At 36.8% G+C, this 21,536-nt stretch overlaps 1 protein-coding gene and 1 long non-coding RNA gene across 2 annotated transcripts; one reads left to right on the forward strand and one right to left on the reverse strand.

Annotated features, from left to right (window-relative positions):
- Window positions 1–4,199: 4,199 nt before the first annotated feature.
- LOC118819905 lies at window positions 4,200–7,261 on the forward strand. Its single transcript, XR_005008212.1, has 2 exons — window positions 4,200–4,450; window positions 6,898–7,261. It is a non-coding gene; the product is annotated as an uncharacterized LOC118819905 (long non-coding RNA).
- Window positions 7,262–16,901: 9,640 nt separating this feature from the next.
- On the reverse strand, window positions 16,902–20,540 carry p2ry8 (P2Y receptor family member 8). The gene is made up of 2 exons (XM_036587576.1): window positions 20,498–20,540; window positions 16,902–18,642 (listed from the first exon to the last, which is right to left on the reverse strand). Exon 2 carries the CDS (start codon window positions 18,615–18,617, stop codon window positions 17,544–17,546), a length of 1,074 nt encoding a protein of 357 aa, XP_036443469.1. The 5' UTR covers window positions 18,618–18,642; window positions 20,498–20,540; the 3' UTR covers window positions 16,902–17,543.
- Between the last annotated feature and the right edge of the window lie 996 nt (window positions 20,541–21,536).

A 21,536-nucleotide genomic window follows, 5' to 3' on the forward strand; every position in this document is an offset into this window, starting at 1 on the left:
ATATGAAGAGTTTAATGCTTATGCGTTAGCTTGGCACTAATAGGAAATGCATTTAACACTGCAGTGTAATAACATGCAAGGCTAACCTTGACTCAATTTTATAACCAAAAAAAAAAACACTGTTTAATTTCATTAAATTAGATACTGTTCATATTTTCCGAATAGTATGGTAACCTGTTTCTTTCAAAAGTATATAGCCATTTGGTAAGTCTCAATAATGAGAGTTTCCCATAATTATGACTTAGTATCTCATAAGCATGACCAAAGATCTCATAATTTTGACTTAGTATCTCATTAGGATGATTTTGCATATGAAAATGACTCATTCTCTCATAATTAGGACTTAGCATATCATAATTATCATCTTATAATTACGATTTATTTTATCATAATAATTAGTTAGCATCTCATGATTATGAGAAAATGTTCTCATTATAAGACACTGAGTCATGATTATGAGATAGTATATGAACTATATGGGCTTCCATAGGTTTGGTGATCATTGAGAATCATTTGATTTAGTTGCTGTAACATTACTTTTTATACTTTTATCTAAATAAGAGATAAACAGGGCTGTACATTTACTTTTACTAAATAACAGTAGCTTAAACGAACATTTAGCAGTAGATGAAAGTGTACATTTCTAAGTTGTGTTAAAAATAAACCGGATTAACTCATTAAAAAGTAAAGGAAATCTGTTCTCCGTTGCAGATAAGTGTTCAGTAGATAAGCTAATGTTAAAGACTGCAGCTGTAAAGCTGTGGTTGGTCAGACGAGTTTCTAATGGCAGCTTGTCCAGCAGCATAACTTCAACTGAAAAGAACCGAGCAAAAAGAGCCGGTACGAAAGAATGATTCATGAATCGCACATGACTAGTAGAGTTTGTTTACAAACAGCTGCTGAACTTTAGTTCTTTTTCTATGAATAGAGCTGCATAAATCTGATAGTTACACTGACCTTTTGGTGATCTCACGCTTGTAGCAGATTCCCCTGCATTAATTAAAAGTTACACTCTCAGAAAAAAAGGTACTAAACTGTCACTGGGGCAGTATCCCTCTTGTTGCTGGGGTGGTACCCTCAGCAGTACATCTCAGTACCTTTAATATGATAATTGTAACATAATCCATTAAAATCATATTTTTGTATTGACCGATACTCAATATTGTATTGACTCCACACACCCCGTCTCATCTCCAGGCCTTTTATTTTATTGTTCTGTTTTAAAACATTAGGTTATGAAAAGGAACAAATACGTACTTTTCACCAGGAAAAAAACTTATTTAAGGTGCACAGTTGGACCTTAAAACCACTGTTAAATTTACACTGTTCGTACTTTGATGAATGAAAAATGTACCTGCACAGAACATCTTTTTCTGACCTGTTGTGCTTCCCTTTAGTCAGAGGGGCACTGTGATGATGAAAAGACTGTTTGTGTGGTGGTGCTTGTGTAAAGCAGTGTTATTAACGGAAGAATTAATTAATATCTTTGCATTCTTTTATTTCTAAAACAAAAATAAATCAATTACTTTTTTTCATTATTTAGAGCTAATTAATGTCAAAGTCCTTATGGGAAAGTCTGTTCACTCGGCAGCCATCATTTCAATCATAGAAGACCAGACTCCTGTCTTTTTGAATGGGGAGAGACCTAAAAAAATCAAAACAGAAAGTCAGATAACTGGTTGGAAAATACATTTCACTGGTAAAATGGCTACTGCGATCGCACAGATCTCTGTAATTAAACCAGAGTGGGGCTTTTCGCACTTGTAGCGTAAGCAAGCTGATTGGCTCTTTTTTGCTGAAGGGTGGGATTTTCTTTGTAAACAGATGACATGTTTAGCGTTATCTTTCCCATTCATTTTCCAACAAGTGACCTGTCTCCTCCTTTACAATGTCTCTGTTAATGTCTACACTATCTCAGGTTAATTAGTGAAATATGTGTCCTGGTTAATAAACTTCTGTAGTTGGCGTCTTGCCAGTTCAAGGCTTTGGAATCAACCTCACGTCCTGCTGCATTATGGACTCATTCTGCCTGATTGGCATGGTTTGATCTTTATTTGCACACTGCAAATCATCAGAACAAAACCTTGTGTCTCCAAAAATGTAAAAAACTTATTCGCTTTCAATGTAATTTTTTAGGATAGGCAGAACAATTGATTTTGAACGTTTCAAATGAGTCGCATTCAGCATCTCTAGTGCACAGCGGCATCAATAAATAAATGACGTTAAGATACAAAGACACAGAAAAGACAACAGACACAAATAGTGCTCAGACTGAACCAAAATCAACTTAATCTACGGTGCTAAAAGCAATAATGACTCTGAGACTCCTTCTGCACCCACAGGCAGCCAATCCTGAAACTGCCCAAGTCTGCCTCTTAAATACATCATCCAGACTGGACCAATTACAGGTAAACTGTGCTATCACAATAAATTAATAATTGTTTTAAACTTTACTTTTAGTTTCATTCAAAAACATCCTTACAAAACCATAATATTGTTTTCAATCACAGACACTAGGGTATTACTATTAAACATAACTATCCGTACAAAAAGACAAAGATGACCAGTGACCCCTCTGTTCAGAGCTACACATTTATTGGTGCCAGTGAACCAGGAACTGCAACTCCCATCAACCCCCAGTACTAGGAACAAGTGGGGTACATTTTTTTTGGTAGGAAATGCATTCCCTCCTAAATCTGGCTCCGCTGTTATTAAATCCAGGAAACATTCACAGGTAATGCTGACAGCAAAAACGAAGCGTTGTGAAGCAGTGAAGCTTTTCTAAAACTGTATTTAAATAGTTTTTAAAACCAGTGCACATTAATGACACCTGGTGGTTAAAAGCATGAACAGCAGCCCTGGAAGTCCAAATCTTTGTCTTCTAGTGTTTTAAAAGTATGTAATTCGTTTTTAAAATACAAAAGGTAATTATATAAACATGACGCAGGGCTGCGTTATATGATCAAAATAACATCATTCATAGTCAAGCTGCGGGCCTCATATATGAAATCGAAATCAAGATATAACCCAGTAAACAAAGAACGTCTGTGGACGTCCAAAATGTGTTTAAAAATAGTCGGTCAGTCAGGGACATGTTATGAACATCAATAGACGTCCAAAATCCGTTTCAAAAAGTCAGTCCATTGCTGACCTGTTAATAACGTCCATAGACGTCCAAAATCAGTTTCAAAGATGTCAGTCCACTGGTGACCTATTAATAACGTCCACAGACGTCCAAAATCCGTTTCAAAAAGTCAGTCCATTGCTGACCTGTTAATAACGTCCATAGACGTCCAAAATCAGTTTTAAAGATGTCAGTCCATTGGTGACCTGTTTTTAACGTCAATAGACGTCCAAAATCAGTTTCAAAAAGTCAGTCCATTGGTGACCTGTTAATAACGTCAATAGACGTCAAAAATCCGTTTCAAAAAGTCAGTCCATTGGTGACCCGCTAATAACGTCAATAGACGTCCAAAATCCGTTTCAAAAAGTCAGTCCATTGGTGATCTGTTAATAACGTCAATGGACGTTTCACTATAACCCAAAAATAATGATAACGATCATGATAATAACAATACCAGTACCACTGCTTCTAGCCTACTGCTAATAGTACAACAACAACAACAACAACTACTACTACTAATAAAAATAATAATATTAATAATAATAATAATAATAATAATAATAGTAATAATAATAGTAATAGTAAGAAGAAGAAGAAACAACAAAAAGAAAGCTGTATTCCAGTCCAGAGATTATGTTATGTTTCTTTTCTCAAAGATACCAAATGTTAAATATAGATTGGCTTACTGTTATGTTAGATGTTGATTGCTGAAGCTTGATAATATTTCACTTGTCTTTATGGTGTTAAAGAACATGCCATATGACGTCACATGGAGTGTGGTTGTCATTATTTAACATGGTGCCATCAGCTTTTCTATATTTCCTGGACTTTTTTTCAAATTTAAATTTAAATTTAAATTAAAGTGCTAAATGGTGTTTGTAATTGCATATCTCATAGCAGTGTGCATTATTTAAGACACAATTCGAATTTGAATGCAAACATATTTGCGTGTTAATTTATTGTATTGTATAATAGCTGGAAACTTTTAATATAGAAAAGCAGCGTTTTTGACCATTCATTTTCATTATCTTAATACGGTCTGACTCTGACATAAAAACCGCCCATTTTATTGTATTTCGTCATCATGGCCCTTCAGCTCTGCTAAAATGAAAATGTCTTTGCAATCCTGTTTGCAACTGCATTTCCACTGTCAGCAAGGCAGTCCTGTCGTTTAAGCGCTGTGGGTTTGTTGGATGTATCAAGCGGGTTAAAGAAGCCGCGATGTCCATCTGTCCACCGATCACTGCCCCTTTGGAAGGTCCTCGTCTGAGAAAGTCCTCAGCGAGCCGCCCGCAGCACACAGCGCTACTGTCCACATTGGTCCAGGTGGGTAAACGTTAGCTGGCCGTTTTAGGTAGACCTTTTGCCATATACGAGTCACTAAGCTTACAAAGAATCTTTAAATATTAGCTAGTATTATCGTTTGTTTATTAATAGAGGGTATGTGTTAGCCAGCTAGCTAGCTAGTTAGTATTTGATACAGCTGCTGAAGCCGTCTTGCTAAGGTTAGCTAGTGCTGAACAGTCGCGCTAACTACGGGAAACATAGCGGTCGGTGCTGCACGGCATTAACGCAGATTTAAAGATTTGTCTGTATTGGCTGAATATAGCGAATTAAAACCTTATTGACGAAGGTAACGGTCATTTTATTCCCCTCAGTTCAGTGTGATTAATGGTGAAGGTCCTGATAAAAGCTAAGATCGCTAGCTAACGCTATTGATTCATCACGACACGCGTTTTCTGACATTAGCTGTTTCTGTTGTTGCCCTGTATAAGTATTTGCTAATAACTTCTTAGAAACACCACATAATCATTCTAGTAAAACGCTAACGTGAATAGCAGCTGTATATTGTGAATATAGCGCTCCATATAGCGTCTGCGTCGGCGTGCATCTTGGATTTTTGCGCGGGCTCATTTGTAAAAGTTAGCCGTTAGCTATATTGAGCTACATTAGCTGTATTTACCTAAGCTAGTCACATGCATGAATAGCTCGAGGCTCATTTTAAAACTGCCAGGAGCATATTTTACTTTGAAACGAACTACCACAATTAATGATTATTTTACAACATTTGAAAGTAGTTAGCTTATGCAGCTAGGTAATTTGAGTAGCTAACGCTAGCTAGCTAGCATATTTTTTAAACAGCTGCAGAAGCTACAGCTGTGTTTGTAGATGGTGGTTGCAGTCATTCTGATGCTTCGTTCATTAGCTTTGGCTACACAAGTTGAAATCATGAGTGAGGTTTTATTAGACAATGAAATGTCCTATCAGCGATAAGTTACTGAATTAACTGTAGCTGACTGTCATCTTTTGCAAACAAATATTTGTTTCGGAAGCTGACTGGATTTGCCTGTGTGCCACAACAACATACTGGCAGTGGTCAAATAATGTGCACAAGTTAAAAAAGTAAGTATTATCACAAACACAATAGAACATAACGTGTTAACAATTTATGTACAGTTTTCCTGGTTATCAGTTGCCGTACTCATTTTATGACTAAGAACCTATTTAAAGGAATGGTTCAGCAAAATATAAAATTTAAACAATTTTCTGCTTACCCCCAGTGTAGTCTTTTGGCCAAGACATAATTGGTGTCCAAAGTTTGTGTCTTTAGTTTAGCAATGGAGCTGTGAAGCTAACATTTCTAACAAACACTAGAAGTCAATATTCACCTAAATCATTTCATGTCTTCATTAAGGTGGCACAGACTTCTCAGTGTGGTGTACAACACAGTATGACATACTGTGGGCTATAAAAGTGAACAAAATGTCATCACAGAGTAAGTGCCGTGGGTGACCTCTCTGTCTCAGGAGTAGGATTGCTGAGCTAGAATAGTTTTTTATGGAAATGACAGTCATAATTACTTATCCAACATCAGTCCTTTGCAGCCTTTGTGTTGCCTAAAATGGCCGAAGTGGTGAGGTTTTGTTCATTTCTATAGTTCAAAGTAAGTCTTTCTGTGTCCTACACTACACTGACAAGTCTGCTGACTCTAATGGAGACCTAGATGAGGTTTGAGAGAAGTTTTAGGGATGTATTTATGGAAAAACATCTGGGTTAATATTGTCTTCTAGTGTTTGAGCAATGTTACACATAACACCAATACTAAACTAAAGAAGCAGAATCATTAATTGTAGTCATTTCAGTCAAATTTGGTATTGGAATTAGTAAGGCATATAAAAAAGTCAAATAATAATACTGAGCTTTATAGCTGCATTCTGTACTATTTACTACCCAGTTCGTTCTATGGACTGTGCTTTGTTCTTTTAACAAATAAACACTGACCAAAATAAGAGAGAGGCTTTTCAGTTCCCAGCAGTCTAGTACAGAGTTTAGAAATCTCATGAGTCTTAGGAGAATATATAAAATTAGAGACAGTATATAAAATTAGACAAGCTCAAGCCCTTTGCATTTAAAAGAACATATCACAACATCACTACTTCGCAGTTGTTTAGAAGCCCACTGAAATAAACATTTAAAAATAACTAAAAAATAGATTTGTAATTATCAGTTGCTCCTTATTGGCTACATTGCAGACAGGAAAATATTAAGTATATTATATGGAAACATATTTCAGATTTAAAAGGTTTAAATATATGTGAATTAAAAGCTGTCAAAGGCCTTGTGGCATTGTGATTATTAATTAAGACTAAATAAGTAATAAGTATGATGTTAGAATGGCTTTCACCTTCCACAGATCTGTCTGTTTTTGTCATGAGATTTTAATGCTTTGTGTGTGCATTAATTGTAACAGTCTTGTTTGTGTTTTATGTTAGCTGCAGTTCTGAAGTGGAACAACAAAGCCACAGCTCATGAGATGGATTCTCCTGCGGCCGATCACCTCAAGCATGCCCCCTGCAGAGCTTTTAACTTTTTTTTTTCTTTTCTTGTTTGACTTCTCAGAAACTAAAATGCAAGATTTTGTCTTGTTAAATAATCACCTTGATTTCCTTTACATTAAAACATTGAAAATCATGTACAATACTGACACAGCTTATGGTTCAAAGGTTTGAAAATTCTTTCTGAATTGATGCATAGGATCTTTGTCTTAGTCCTAACGAAGTTCATGGTCCAGTTTCATGTTCCACAAATGAAATTAATAATAACTACACGTTTTCAATAAAGTTTCCATTTAACAAAGTTTGTTTTATGTTTACATTGGAATCAAAATTGTTAGTTAACTACAGGAAGTTTTTTTGCATGGGGAAAAGGTTCTTCACATTGACAGATGATGCGTTGTATATGGTTCTATATAGAAAAATTCATTCTATATAGCACCAAAAAAGGTTCTTCTATTGTACAGTGTATTAAGCATGAAATGGTTCTATATAGGATTCATGGTAAAGTGTTATCTTTTTTTGAGAGTGTACTAGTGGAAATTAATTTTGGATGACTTTTCAATGCCTTTTAATTTATAATTTATATTTTTTTCCAAGGCCTTAGAACACCTTAAAATGACGTTTTTACTGTGACTTTTTGGTCGTCTTTTCAACAGTTAAGCTTGAACGTCTTTTCAACTTTCATTTTCAACCATAAGAAAACTTAAATTAAACAGCAGTTATGCACGTGATTTCAACGTTAAATCAGCGGCCTTTAAATGACGTCTTTAATGTGACTATTTTGGTCGTTATTTCAACGGCTAAGTTTAGACGTCTTTTCAACTTTCATTTTGAACCTTAATAAAGCGTAGTTTAAACGGCAGTCAGATACGTGATTTCAACGTTGTTTCAACGGCCAAATGTTTACTGGGAAGCGTTTAGTTTTGGCTTAAAGCCATTAAGACCTGCACTAGGCCCCGACTGGCCTTCGCGAGGAACGGGAGATTTCCCGGTGGACTGGCCTGTCAGCTCGCCTGGACGGCATGGCTAGATGATGTTACAACGTATGATAAAGAATACAGTACAGCTTGTGAACTCACACTGTCTCCGCAGTCCTGTTACACGATTCACGTCTTTCTGCCGTGACGTAGCATGTAAATAAAACACTCACTACCAGCTCGCGCGCGCGCAATAAAGCTAAGCTAGTTAACCTAGCGAGTTTGTTTATCGCGTCTCACCAAGAAATGAAGAAGAGGAAAGATGGCGCGGAGAGGAGGATAAAAAAAAGAAAAGCACTCGAAGAAGAAGCTGCTAGGTGTTTAAAAAATGACTGATATATTCAGCAGGGGAGCGACAGCTCAGCATGTCAGAACTATTTCGTTAGTTTAGGTTTGCTTTGGTTTTGTTTTGTAGCCTACGGCGTCTTAACGTTAGCTAGCTAGCTAACTAGCAGTTATTAAATAGTCTCATTTGATGCTTCATTGTGAAGCCCAAATTCTCAAAATATAGATAACGTTAGATACGGAAGATCATTCGATATTTTTTATTCTGGCACGACGTAAAGCTTGAGCCACATAGTGTACATTGCATACGTTGTTTGGTGATGCTATATCCTGCTTACTACAGAAAGAGACGGTGAGAGACCTTCAAGTTCAGGGAGAGCTCCAGGTATAGCTTACATTAGGCTTACATACTAATTAAACACACATACATATATATATATATATATATATATATATATATATATATATGTATATATATATGTATGTGTGTGTGTGTGTGTGTGTGTGTATATATTTAATGTACACATATGTATTGGAGACCTTTAAAACTTAACATATCCAAGTATCTGAAGTAGTGTATGATCAAAGCATTACTTATACCATGAACTGTGTGTATCAAAAAATCTGGAACAGTTTAGGTGCCTGAGCTGGTAATTAAGGAGTGGGCAGTTATGGAGCATATTTTGTTTCACCTTAAACATAACATAAAATACTAAACACCTGTTCAGATACAGTAGCTGTGAGTATGTGTGTGGCCTGAGTCCTGCATGATTCCCGGCCTGAACAACTGTCCCCGTCCGGCCCTGGACAGAAATACGTATTGAAATAGGCTGGTGTTGACATGTTAAAGCTGATTTAAGAAGTGGTGTCCCGCAACTTCTCGTTCATTCCCTTTTAAACTTTGCAGAATGTTTTCCCTCTGATGACGCCGTGCCCTCTGTCTCTATGTAGGCTTCTCTACAATTAACCATTTCACATTAAACCACTCTGAATGACTTTGTTTACATGACAATAGTTGAACTATGCAGAAATTTTGAAGAACCAGTAGAATTTCCAAGACTGGTCTATGTAAATGAGCTCTGTTCCGATTGGCTGCCTCAGTCAAAAAGAATTCCATTTCCATTTTTGTCAACAGGAGAATCATTGGCTGCGTATGACTTCATGCAGTCCTGCGCAGCGCTGACTTAACATGGTGCATGTGTTTAAAAATTTAGTGTGACTTAGTTGCCGGTGCTACAGAATGTCACCAGAATGTCACATGACATTAAAATCTCATGGGAGCAAGGCAGCTGCAGTTTTTGAAGTCAGGCGCTGCATGAGCTACAGCACGCATTCGTGACGTCAGAACGTCACCCTGGTTGGCTGGAATCATCGATGACAAACATGACGTGTGTGTCACGTATGTTGACTTTTTATTCTAAGAATGGATTGAAGTCAGGTGAGTTACTGAATAGAATTATGTTCATATACTGCAAGAAGAAAAACATCTTCAGTAGGTCTTTATCATGCAGAAATGTGTGTATATCCAGAGGCAGAGGCAAAATCAAAATATCTTTATAGCATATCACAAAACAAAAACCACTCGATTGAACAGTGTGAACTTTCATGTGCATGCAAAATAAATCTCATTTGAAACTAATGACGCAGTCTAAATGTAGATAGTTTAAGAAAACTGCGACTCTTTTTTTTTTTTTTTAGGTTAAATGGGATTTTTGCCAGTGTTCTGTGAAGCTAGTCCAACCTAGCAATGGTTGCTACAGGTTCTACACATTTGTTAATCCATGTTATTTTTCACGTGACTTAAGTATTTCGTGATTATGGCCAAAATACGTAGATGTCATTCATTACTGTTTTGAGTCAAACGTGTGCTTACTTGTTATCATTTTATGTACTATTAAATTTCTTTTAAGCATTTCTGAGAACATGCAGGTTGCGGCTGATACCACAGGCAAGTGAAGCTGAAAGTGGGGCAAGAATAGAAACATCAGTGAAGCTCAGTACTGAGTAAGGAACGTGGCTTCATAATCACTGCTTGCTTACTGTTGAAATCTCATCTCATAAAACTCCACCAAATGAAGAACTGCCACTTTAACATCACAAGTTGCCATTAACAGAGTCACTTTAACTGGTTTACACTTTATATTCTCTGTAACTGCCCTTACTTGAATTGGCTGATCAGGTTAGCAGAAAGTAAACAGGCTAATGCTCCAGTAATAAAAGACTTTGAGTTCAAACCATCACAAAAGGAATTACTTAAAAACTGAGAAAAAAAGTAAAGAATAAATTATCTGCCTGGCTGTTACATGTTAAAAATGTCTATATTTGAACTTGAGATTTCATCAACATTCAGCATAATGCTGAGCTAACCCTGCTAGCATACCATACAAGGAGCGTAATCTTAGCACTGGTTAAAAAAAAAAAAAAAACAGATTTCTACATTAAACATAGCTATGTAGTGGCATTGCTTTAGGGTTTTAAATCTGTACCTGACCTTTGTGTGAACAAAAAAAAAAAACCTAAATGACTTGATCAGACTAAAGCTTTTCTCTCCCACAGGCTTCTGTTGACAGATCCATGAAATGCCTAAGCACAAAAATCATTCAAGTATCCCAAGAATAAAGATTGTTTACCTTCTTATTTATTTCCTCATTTCTATCATGTTTGTTACATCCCCACTAAAGGGCTACAGTCTAGGGCAGTAAGCAGAGATGTAAATTTATTTAGATAGACTGATGTAAATTTGGAGGAATTGTAAGAGTACTGGTGAGCGTTGCAGGAGAGGAGGGGTATGGCAAAAATAGATTTTATTCAAGACAATGACTACAGACAGTGGTGTAGGACTTACGAGCACAAACAGACATAAACAAGAAGTACAACACACCATTATTGAGGCTGATAATCTTGCCTTTTTTTGTTTTTGAAGTCTAACTACCACCACAGGAAGCAAAGCTAACTGACTACACCAGGCTAACCTTCCCAAAAATACAGGGAATGGCAACCGCCCTCTAGCACAGTGTGCCCAGACAGCGTTTATCTATGTGGTGGAATGTAGGCGTGCGCACAGTCTAACCCCCATGTGTCAAACAAGGCCCGCGGGCCAAGTCTGGCCCATGGGACAATCCTATTCTGCCTGTGAAATTATTTTAATTTTCTATTAATTTTAGCCTGTTTTACCCTGAGCTGCACTACAGTCCCCAGCATGCACTGCAACATAATGTGCACTCTGACCCCCTTCCCCCAACAACCATCTATGGGCCAGCAGTTACACAAAAAGAAAAGATGCCCGGTGTCCAGGTCAAGCGAATAGGCAGTTTTTTTTTTTTTTGTTTTTTTTTAACTACCTCCTATTGTTTTATATAAAACAATTTATTTTATTTAAAGTTATTTTTGAATAGTTCAAGAATTCAGTGCATGTTTTGCTGTTGCAGTTTTGCCATATTTTGAATAAACAATGGCCAGTTTGGGTCATGGCAAAACGTTCAGTAAAAATGAAATAGAAACACAGCTGGACCACAGATTTTTTATATTTTTTAATTTGGCTCTTCTAATGGCCGAGTTTGACACCCCTGATGTAGCCTGTTCTCAATCCGAGGAGATTAGCATGAGAAAAGAAAGAGAGAGAGAGCACTAGACAGCAAACAACACTGTCACAATAAGGAGACAAAACCACTGGACAAAACTAACGACAGACAGACAGGAGCAGAAACGAACTAGACAGATCAACAATTCAGTTTAAGCGAAACCTCAAACAAATGCGAGACCAAGTGGCAAACGAGTGAGCCGCTAGGCCGTCGCGCAGCTTTTTGGCGCCGTTTTTGAATGAGAGGCTCCGCCCCTTTTGCCGCAATACTGTGCTTGATTGGCTGGCTTACAACGCGCTGGACGATGATTGACAGCTCACTCCACCTATAGAGAGACAGAGAGGGAGAGCGAGCACTCAGGCGGAGGGGAGAAAAGTGAAAACTAGTGAAAATACTTTCTAATTGAATACAAACTGTTTCATTAAAAGTATATTATAAGCATAACAATCTGATTGAACCGTGGAATCTTAGGAATGTTTACTTGAATTTCAGAGTTTCTCAGATTTTTCCCCTCTTTTACTGTAATGACAGCATGCACTTGAACTGGCACGGACTCTGATCAATAGATTGAAACCACCCGAAAGTCGTCTGAGCACAAGTTTCAACAGAAGGAATAAGACTCAAAATCTGACCTTGTTGAACAAAGCCCTCATCTTCGTCAGTTTTACAAATTTGCATTAGTGTGAATAGTGACCTAGATGTAGCACAGAATTTTCAATATTTCTTCTTCATTTTAATTGTCATAACTTTTATTTGTTTTAATTTTTTTTTGATTCCAAAATGTTCTGTTGTTCAACTCCAACATTAATATCACAGGCTTGAATTAAAGTACTCACGTTATGATTAACTGAAAAACGGCAAGAAAAAAGTATAAAGAATGTCACCTGAATGGTTTACAAGCTTCAGACTCAGGCTGAATCCCAAAGGGCTCCATACTCCCCAGCTAAATAGTGTGCTGTGTAAGTTTAGAAATTCTACCTTCTTCTGTCAAATAGTGGACTGCCTGTCGAGTATGACAGTGACAGTGTTCAGCAATATTTTGCATTGTTGGGGTTCAGGAGTCACTATTTAAATTCCTACATAGTGCACTGTTTAGGGAGCAGGGAGCCGTTTGAGATTCAGCCCCAGCGTGAGAAAAGTGGCACTGTCAGTCTGGCAGAAGACTCACAGTGGTAATTTGGTGACCAAAAAGTACTTTTAATAATTTTGCATTAAACAGTGCTATGTTACATTTGTTCACTGTTATATGAATTTTTTTTTCCTCTCCTCATTCAGTGTCAATGGTTGCTTAGCAATGATACTGTACTCTAAAGGAACTACATTTTTTGGTGGAATACTTGTTTATGTTGATTATTAATAATAATAACTTAAATAATTAGCTAAAACATTGTGTATTTTAATATTTTTTATGTTGGTCGCCGTTTTATGAAAACAATAAGCCACTCGAGGCAGTGCGATTTTATCACGGGGTAGGGTTTTCTCTAAAACTGAAGACTAAAATTGCAGTAACCCACAGCCTTATTGCTTTAAATATATGTCTATGACTGCCTCACAGCAGCTGAACTATTATCAGTATTAATGTACCAAGTGACCAAAAACCATTGGGCTGTGAATGGAATAATCTTTGATTGTTATGCTCCTTGCATGGACCACCGAGTGTATTGATAAATGAAGAAAGAACCCAAGTTTAAACTGAGGGACTGACAATTTGTTTTCTTAACTAGAACTAGGCTGATCAGCTAGCTAACAGGCTAAAAGGCACCTTTATCAAATCACAGGCTTAGAATTTATGTACTTAATTTACTATATAATAAAATGCTGTTGTATTGTTCTCAGTGTAATACAGGTCAAATAATTTACAAATCATTGTTTTTGGTTTTCATTTTAATTTAACATACCTTAACATAACTTTTTTCTGATTTGGGGTTGTAAAACTGCTTGTACAGACGAATTTTATGTAATAGAACAAAAAAAAAAAAGAGAAATTGATTTTGCAATCATTTATTTAAAAAATGATAACTGATATCATTTTTGTCTTTTAAAAAAGTAAGTACCCCCCTGGCTTCATAAACTGGTACTACCCCCTTTGTCACAAATAAGTTTATGTGACGTTTCCTATAATTGTCTACTGGTTTCTGACATCTACTAGGAGAAATTATTGCCCTCTCCTCCATGCAGAATTCTTTCAACTGTGCAATATTTGAGGGGTTTCTTGCATGTAAAGCCCATTTCAGATTCCCCCCACAGCATTTCACTGGAATTGAGATTCAGATATGTCCTTTGTCTAGGCCGTTCCACAACTCTCTATTTCTTTCTTTTGAGCCACTCCTTGGTGAAAATACTTGTATATTTGGGATCATTATCCTGTTGAAAGGTCAACTTCTTCAGCTTAAACTATTTTACTGATAGTCTCACACTCCTCTCAAGCTCCCTCTGGTATAAAAGAGCATTCATAGTCAACTGAATGATTGCAAGTTGGCCAGGCACTGAGCAGCCCCAAACCATAACGTTTCCACCACCGAGCTTTACAGTTGGTATGAGTTTCTTCTGATCAAATGACGTGTTTGGTTTTCGCCAAACATGGTTTCTGTTACTGTGGCCAAACGTTATCTTTGACTCATCTGTTCACACTGCATTGTTCCAGAAGTTCTGATCCTTGACTAGATTTTCATTAGCAAACTTTAGTCTTTACTCAGTGTTGTTTTAGACAGCAAAGGCTTTCTCCTGGCACACTTCCCATGTAGGTCAATTTGTGCAGTCTTGTTTTAATGGTATGCATGCAGTTTTACATCAACAATGGAAAGAGCTGCATGCAGATCCTGTAATGAAATTTTTGTGTTCTTACAGATTTCTTTTAGCATCTTACAGTCTGCTTTCAGGTTAAATTTGTTGGGGTAGCCTGGCATGGACAACTTGGCAGTGGTTAAAAATCTTCTCTGCTTGTAGATGACCTTTCAGACAGTGGAATGATTGATTTCGAATATAGGCCTCAGAGAGCTCTTTAAATCTAAGCTTGATGATAACACACTCTCCCAATAACAAAGAGCAAACCAGACCAGATATCTGAAATTTTCTGTAATGGTGTTCTAATCATCATAATTGACACATTTGAAGTAGTAAAATTTGTGGGGGTGTGCATACCTTTTTTCCACATAAGAAAATTGCAGTACTGTTTATTTAATTTTTTAATTAAATAGAAAAGTATCACTATATCACCTGTATCTGTTTAAAATGGGGACTTGTCTGTATCTCTAGTTATATATATATATATATATATATATATATATATATATATATATATATATATATATATACACACATGTATGTTGCTGTTGTCAGAACAAAACTTCATATCCCCAAAATGAGAAATTTACAGGAGAAAGAAAAAACCTTCTTTGCTTTTAATGTAAGTCAGTGGAACCACACTTTTTTCCTATGTCATTTTTGGCCATTTCTTTTGGTCTATTCAGCATGAAATCTGCACACAATGGGAAGGGCAACTGCCATTTGGATGGATGTACAAATGGATATACAAGGTTTTGTTCTGACCATATACATATATGAATGGACCAAATTTGTTCAAATTGCAATATATATATATATATATATATATATATACATATATATATATATATATATATATATAAGCCAATTTATTAATTGACATTTTAATAAGCTGGCACTAATTGGGCACTTGCTATTGAGATGTGTGTCATCTATAAATAAATTTCAGTTTGTCAAATATTTACATTTACATTTCTTTCCATAATTTTTAAAGATCTTTTTGATTTCCCTTAAAATGAAGTTTTACATTTATCAAGAGTTTAATTGTAAATAGGCTTTATTCAAAAAATGCTATCCCATTATTTATATATATATATATATATATATATATATATATATATATATATATATATATATATTATTAATTCTTATAAATATTTAGTGTGTCCACCTTTTATTACAGTTTTTAACAACCAGTTATAAATTCATTCTGCTCCAAATGGCTTGGCTCTTGTTTCAAAAGCAAACAAAGAGTCAAAAACTGAGAAATAAATGTGACACATGTATTGGTTGATGGTTTCAGGCAGACCACTCACTGCTTCATTCTGCCTGCTGTGATGTTGCTAACCTCGATTTACAGTTGCGCCTACACAAGTAGCAGGGTACAAAACCAACCTTTTTCTGTGCAAGGGGAGAGCGCTTGTCCGACATTTTGTAGCCAGTCAAATAACAGTAAAGATAAAGCATAACGTCAATGCCTATTTTGGACTCTTATTATGTCTGAACCTGCTCTGTATTTATAATCCACAATTCAAGCATTGATTAGCGAATTGGGAGGACTGATTCAGATAGCAAGATAAAATCTCATGGCTCCTCGCTGTTCAAAACAGCCGAGATTTTTGTTCTCATCATTCAACTACGCGCTCTTTTTGATCTAAGCATTAGATGAAGTAGAAAGCGAGTGTCTCAGCAGAAAGTCAAAACCAAGGTTTCTCAGTGCTGCAGTAAAAATCGGTGCACCATCTTACAAGTCATGGCCACAGATTATCTTGTTCCCTTGCATTACAAAAGCGTAGTCATGCCTTTTTTTAGTTAATAAGGGATGTCATGGCCAGGGCTCCATAAATGTCTAATGTGCCATGTTTTATGAATTTCTCTCTAGTGTTAAAACTCTGCAAGAACTGGGATGCTCTTTGGTTTTGCCTGAGTTTTTGTTAAATATGAAAAGGAGAATTCTTGTCAGATTTTTAGTGTTGCTACTTTTTAGTCACAGCCTCACTAAGCACTATAATTTTATGTTGGCTTGATGTTTTATAAGGCCTGTCCTGTTTCATGGTGCGCTTTCATTTGTCCCTTTCCTACCGTTCTTCCACTGAGCTAGGGGAAAATGTTAAGTACTGAGGAACAAAGGGCAAATATGAGGAACTTTGAAGTGTGACCTGGCAGTGACACTCTTCGGAAGAGGGATGCAGTGAGGAAGGCTGACCATATGCAGTATTTTGAAACAGTGCCAGGGGAGACTAAAAGTTCTCATTGGTTTTCATTTCTCGTGACTAAGGGTGTATGAAGAAAACAAAAAGTTACTTAAAAAAGCAGGATTTATTGTGAAAACATGTTACAGGGGATTTCTATGACACTGGAATATAAAAAAAAAATCATCAGAAAAAACATTTGAGATACAGTAACAAGCTTACATAAAATAACTAAATAAAGCAAGAAAACACAATTAATAAACCTGAATGCTTTGGTAAGAGCTACTATATAAACCCCTAAATAATGGTTACATTTGGTAAATGGACACTTTTTACAGGATAGTATATTTATAATTTATGTATAATTTATTTATAATTTAATAGCAAAACTTAGATAGCTGCCAAATAAAGATTTTAATAAATTTTGCTGCAAAATATATATTTTTAAAGAAATCAGTGTGGGGAAGCATGGCCAGTTACATTTGTATAGAGTGATCCCAGCAAATCACAGAATAAATATTCACATGCTACATGAAAACAGCTCCAAAAAGCTTAAATATTTAATGTGAAGGTTTGTAAATAATGTCTACACGAAGAGTAAGAAAACAGCGACATTGATATCATGGCATTTGTTTTGAAATGTCACATGAGCAGGCCAGCTTCCCCTTAACTGCTGAGGACAGTCAAAACAAAACAAAAACATGAGACCACATAACGAAACAAGTGCAAATTCACATGTTAAAAAAATGGCCTTGGACTCTAAACTAGAAGCTTTCCTCACCCGGAGTAGTGCGGTTCTCTAGGTTTCCATCCTCAGCGTTACCGTTAGAAACAGTACGAGCCGAGAACAAGCTCTCTCTGTGGCCATCAGTCATTTCATTATCCAGTGTGCTGAGGCTTGGCAGCCTCAACATCTGTCTCATCTTTCGACGGAACTCCTTTGAGGCGAAATAGTAAATGAATGGATCCAGACAGCTGTTGATGCAGCTAAGTGACAGGGACAGCTTGTAGTACATGTAGAGAGATTTGTCAAAGTAAAGCTTGGTGACTGAGTGAGCCAGGAGCAAGATGTTGTTCGGTGCAAAACAGACGACAAAGACGAACAAGACGGTGAATGCCAGCCGCACGGCGCGGCCTTTCTGGATGTTCTTGGAGCTGTTGACCAGAGCGCAGATGATCCTGATGTAGCTGTACACTGTTATGATGAAGGGGCAGAGAAACAGCACGACAAACAATGCAAACAGGAAGGCAGCCCAGTGTGTGGTTGTTGGGAGCATGTCCTTCTTCAAAACATCAAAGCAGGTGGTGATGTTGAGCTCCTTAACATAAAACGTCAGATCTGTGGTCTCGAGTGGGCTGAGAATGGCTAGGACTATGGCCCACATGACCATGCAAGTACAAATTGCATACTTGATGTTATGCTTGAGCTCCCTGAAGCGCATAACCTTCACTATGCCCATGTAGCGGTCGACGCTTATAGCAGTCATTGTCAAAATGGAACAATACATGTTAGCAAAGAAGACTACAGTGAGTATGTTGCACATGCTTGAGCCCAGGGTCCAGTTGTAGCCTTGCATTTGGTATATGATCTGGAAGGGAAGCATTAAGCCCAGGGCGAGGTCAGTGATAGTAAGGTTGATCATGAATATGATGGAAGGGGTCTTTGGCGAGGTGCGGGCCAACAGCAGCCACAGTGAAAGGCCGTTTCCACAGAGGTTGACCAGGGTCACAATGACATAGATGGCTGAGATAAGATTGCTAGACCATTTGGTTTGAAGTATAGACAGAGTTTCGTTGTCCAATCTGCTGCCACTGTTGTTTGGAGCGTTCTCAGCCATGTTTAGGGGTCTTTTCTTCGAATATCTAAACACAGAGATAGAAGACAGACTGTTGCTTCATTACACTTCAGACCACAATCTGAAAGGGTGTGAACAACATCCGCTTTTCACTGTATTGAATGTGTTACACTTTTTCTACCTGTGACTTTGTCTGGATTTTATGAGTCAATGACTACGCTTAAGCAATGTAACTTTATTCAAGAGCTAAGGTGTTTAGCAAAGAAAGATCATTTTACAAGTTATACTACAATTCCTTGCTCTACTTAAGCAGATATGTTTATCTTCTTCAGTTTATGCCAATAAATAACTGGCATGAGAGTGTTTAACACAATTTCAATGAATTACATAACCTGAAATTCTTCTGTATGTTAGAGTGCAGAGCCATGTAGGAACAGGATGTGCAAGGGTGTTGGTTAGATTCTCACGCTGCACATATATTTGCCTGTAGTTGTGCTTAACCACACGATGCAACTGGCATACGCAGTAAAGAAATCTCAGCTTATCGGAAGCTTAACGTTCAGTTAGCATCGTTTCACTTCTTTTCTGACTATATTGTTTCATATCGACCATGTGGTGGTAGGTTAAGGGAGTTTTTACACCCACATTTCGTTATTACATTTCTGGCAGCTTTTTCAGTACACAGTAGTGTTCACGTGTCTATGTCATCTATGCTGCACTGATTTTTTTTTGACAGGCTTGAGGTTTTAAATGTGCTGTTTAGCTGCTTATATGTCCAGTATAAGTTCAGACTAAGCTTACATGCTCTCTGACATCCACTTGAGATGTCTGATCATAAGTTTGTTTCAAAATCTGTCCTACTAGACAATGGGGTGTGTCCTGCCTTTTAGCTGAACAGGCTATGCATAGCATATTTCTGTAGCAGTTTGTCTGGAGAGCTTAAATTCTCACTTTTTTTTTTTTTGCACAGACAATGTCAGTTTGTCACGATTATGACAGGCTGCGCATTAGTATTCATCAGGACATGCTGTTCCATTCTACTACCGCAAGAATGCTATAACAGAGGAGGTCTGTTTCGCTGCTTTTCATGTGAGTAACTTCCACACAAATGCAAAGAACTCGATCACAGAGGCCCACAAAAAGGGCATAAACTGAGAGAAGTGTGTTAAAAATGTCATCATTGAAACCACACTACTTGTTGGATCTTTTGTGACTCATACTTGTAAGAGAGAAAACCTCCTCTAGTAATCTGCCAGTGAAAAAAGGCTAGAAAGGGATTGAATTATGCAAGACAACTGAACTACAATAAAACAAACAAAATAATAATTATGGTCTTTTTGTTTACGTAAATGTCAGTGAATCCACTGTAATTCACCTGTGCAGTTGTATGCAAAAGTTTGAACGCCTCAAATTACATGTTCTGCAGAAAACACACTTAAATATGGCAATTTCTATTTATTTGTTTAACAAATTGCAAGCAAAAAACATACAATATGCAATGTGCCATAACATGCTGTGTTAAAAAACATTTTATGTTTTATGTTAAATTTTGCAAATAAACAGTTATTTTGCATTAAAATGTGCAGAAGTGTGTAGAGTATATCTAAACTTATTTTCACTTAGAAAATCAACAAAATGTAATTTGACCAGAGGCACCTGCATACAACTGTATAACATCCCACACCCACTTACCAGCTGCTCATTCCTCGTTACAGCTCATTAGCCGCAAAAATCAACACCAACAATGCCAAACAATGACTACAAACTACAAAATTGAAAGCACGTTCTAAAATTACTAACATATCATCTTTTGCATAAATCAGTTACGTATGTAGATGTTTCATTATTGCATGGAGAACAAACAGATGAAGTTCAGAAGGTCCCTGCTTGTTTGTGGTTGAGTGGGGCTCCAGTGTACTTACCTCAGAAAGAACAAGCAGCTTGCCACGTGTGTGTTACAGGCGGTTGGCGTGGTGTCTGACTGTTAAGAGTCAGGAAACAAATTGTTATAAGGTTTCCAGGGAGGGGAAGTGCGTCATCAGCAACTTCTCAAATTCACTGCGTGGATAAAAAGTGAAATTCACCTAAAAATTACCAGAATGAAAAAGGTGAATTACATATTTTATGCTTAGCTCAACTCGCTGGGGCCTCAACAGGCCTCAAACAGTTTCTCAAACATTTGAACTTTGTAACAGGTTTATTAACAAACGGGTGGGAAAATGTTTACATTTATGATATGCATAGAAATTAATCTGATTATTGTTCAAAGAGGAGTTATTAATTGTTTTATTTCTTTTTACATACATTTGTTTATTTATGTACTGACTTTAATTATCTAATCTATCAATACTGTCTAAAAAAGTTTTTTAGTGTTTTATTTTTTTTTTATAAGTTGAATGTAACCCTTTACATTGTGTGAAAATTTTATGATGAATGGGTCAATAGAAGTTCCAAGCTCATATGTAATTAAATCTCTTTACATGAACTGTTTTTTTTTTTCTGCACAGCAATGCTATGTCACCTGATGCAGCCACCTGTTACCTAAATGGCATCTTTCTTTCTTTTTTTTTAGTCATACTCAAGTTGTTTAAAGTAAAGCCACTCATTTTTTTTACCCCGTCTCTGTTTTGTCAGTTGTAGTGCTGATGTGTGTGAGGATGTGGGAAGAGAAATTATGCCGCAATAACCATTAAAGCATTAACAAGCACACACCCAGTCACAAACCACCAAGAAACAGTACTGTGACATCCTCTGCACCAAAGAGAATTAGTTTTACAGATCTTTTTAAAGACAGAATGCATTATTCCGGATTTTCTGTTTACTCCTTCACTACTTGTTTTGACACCACATGATGTTTTGTACTGTAATGTGTAGCTAATGTACAGTGTTACTGTCATTCTTAGTGACACCCCCAGTGGTTGATGGTGTACACCAGTCTGCCCTCACCACCACATCTCTAAC

This window comes from Colossoma macropomum, unplaced genomic scaffold (assembly GCF_904425465.1).
Source record: "Colossoma macropomum unplaced genomic scaffold, Colossoma_macropomum, whole genome shotgun sequence".
Classification (NCBI taxonomy): Eukaryota; Metazoa; Chordata; class Actinopteri; order Characiformes; family Serrasalmidae; genus Colossoma; species Colossoma macropomum.

Coding starts and splice junctions, on each gene's coding strand:
- p2ry8 (XM_036587576.1), bottom strand. CDS start 18,617: ATGGCTGAGAACGCTCCAAACAACAGTGGCAGCAGATTGGACAACGAA.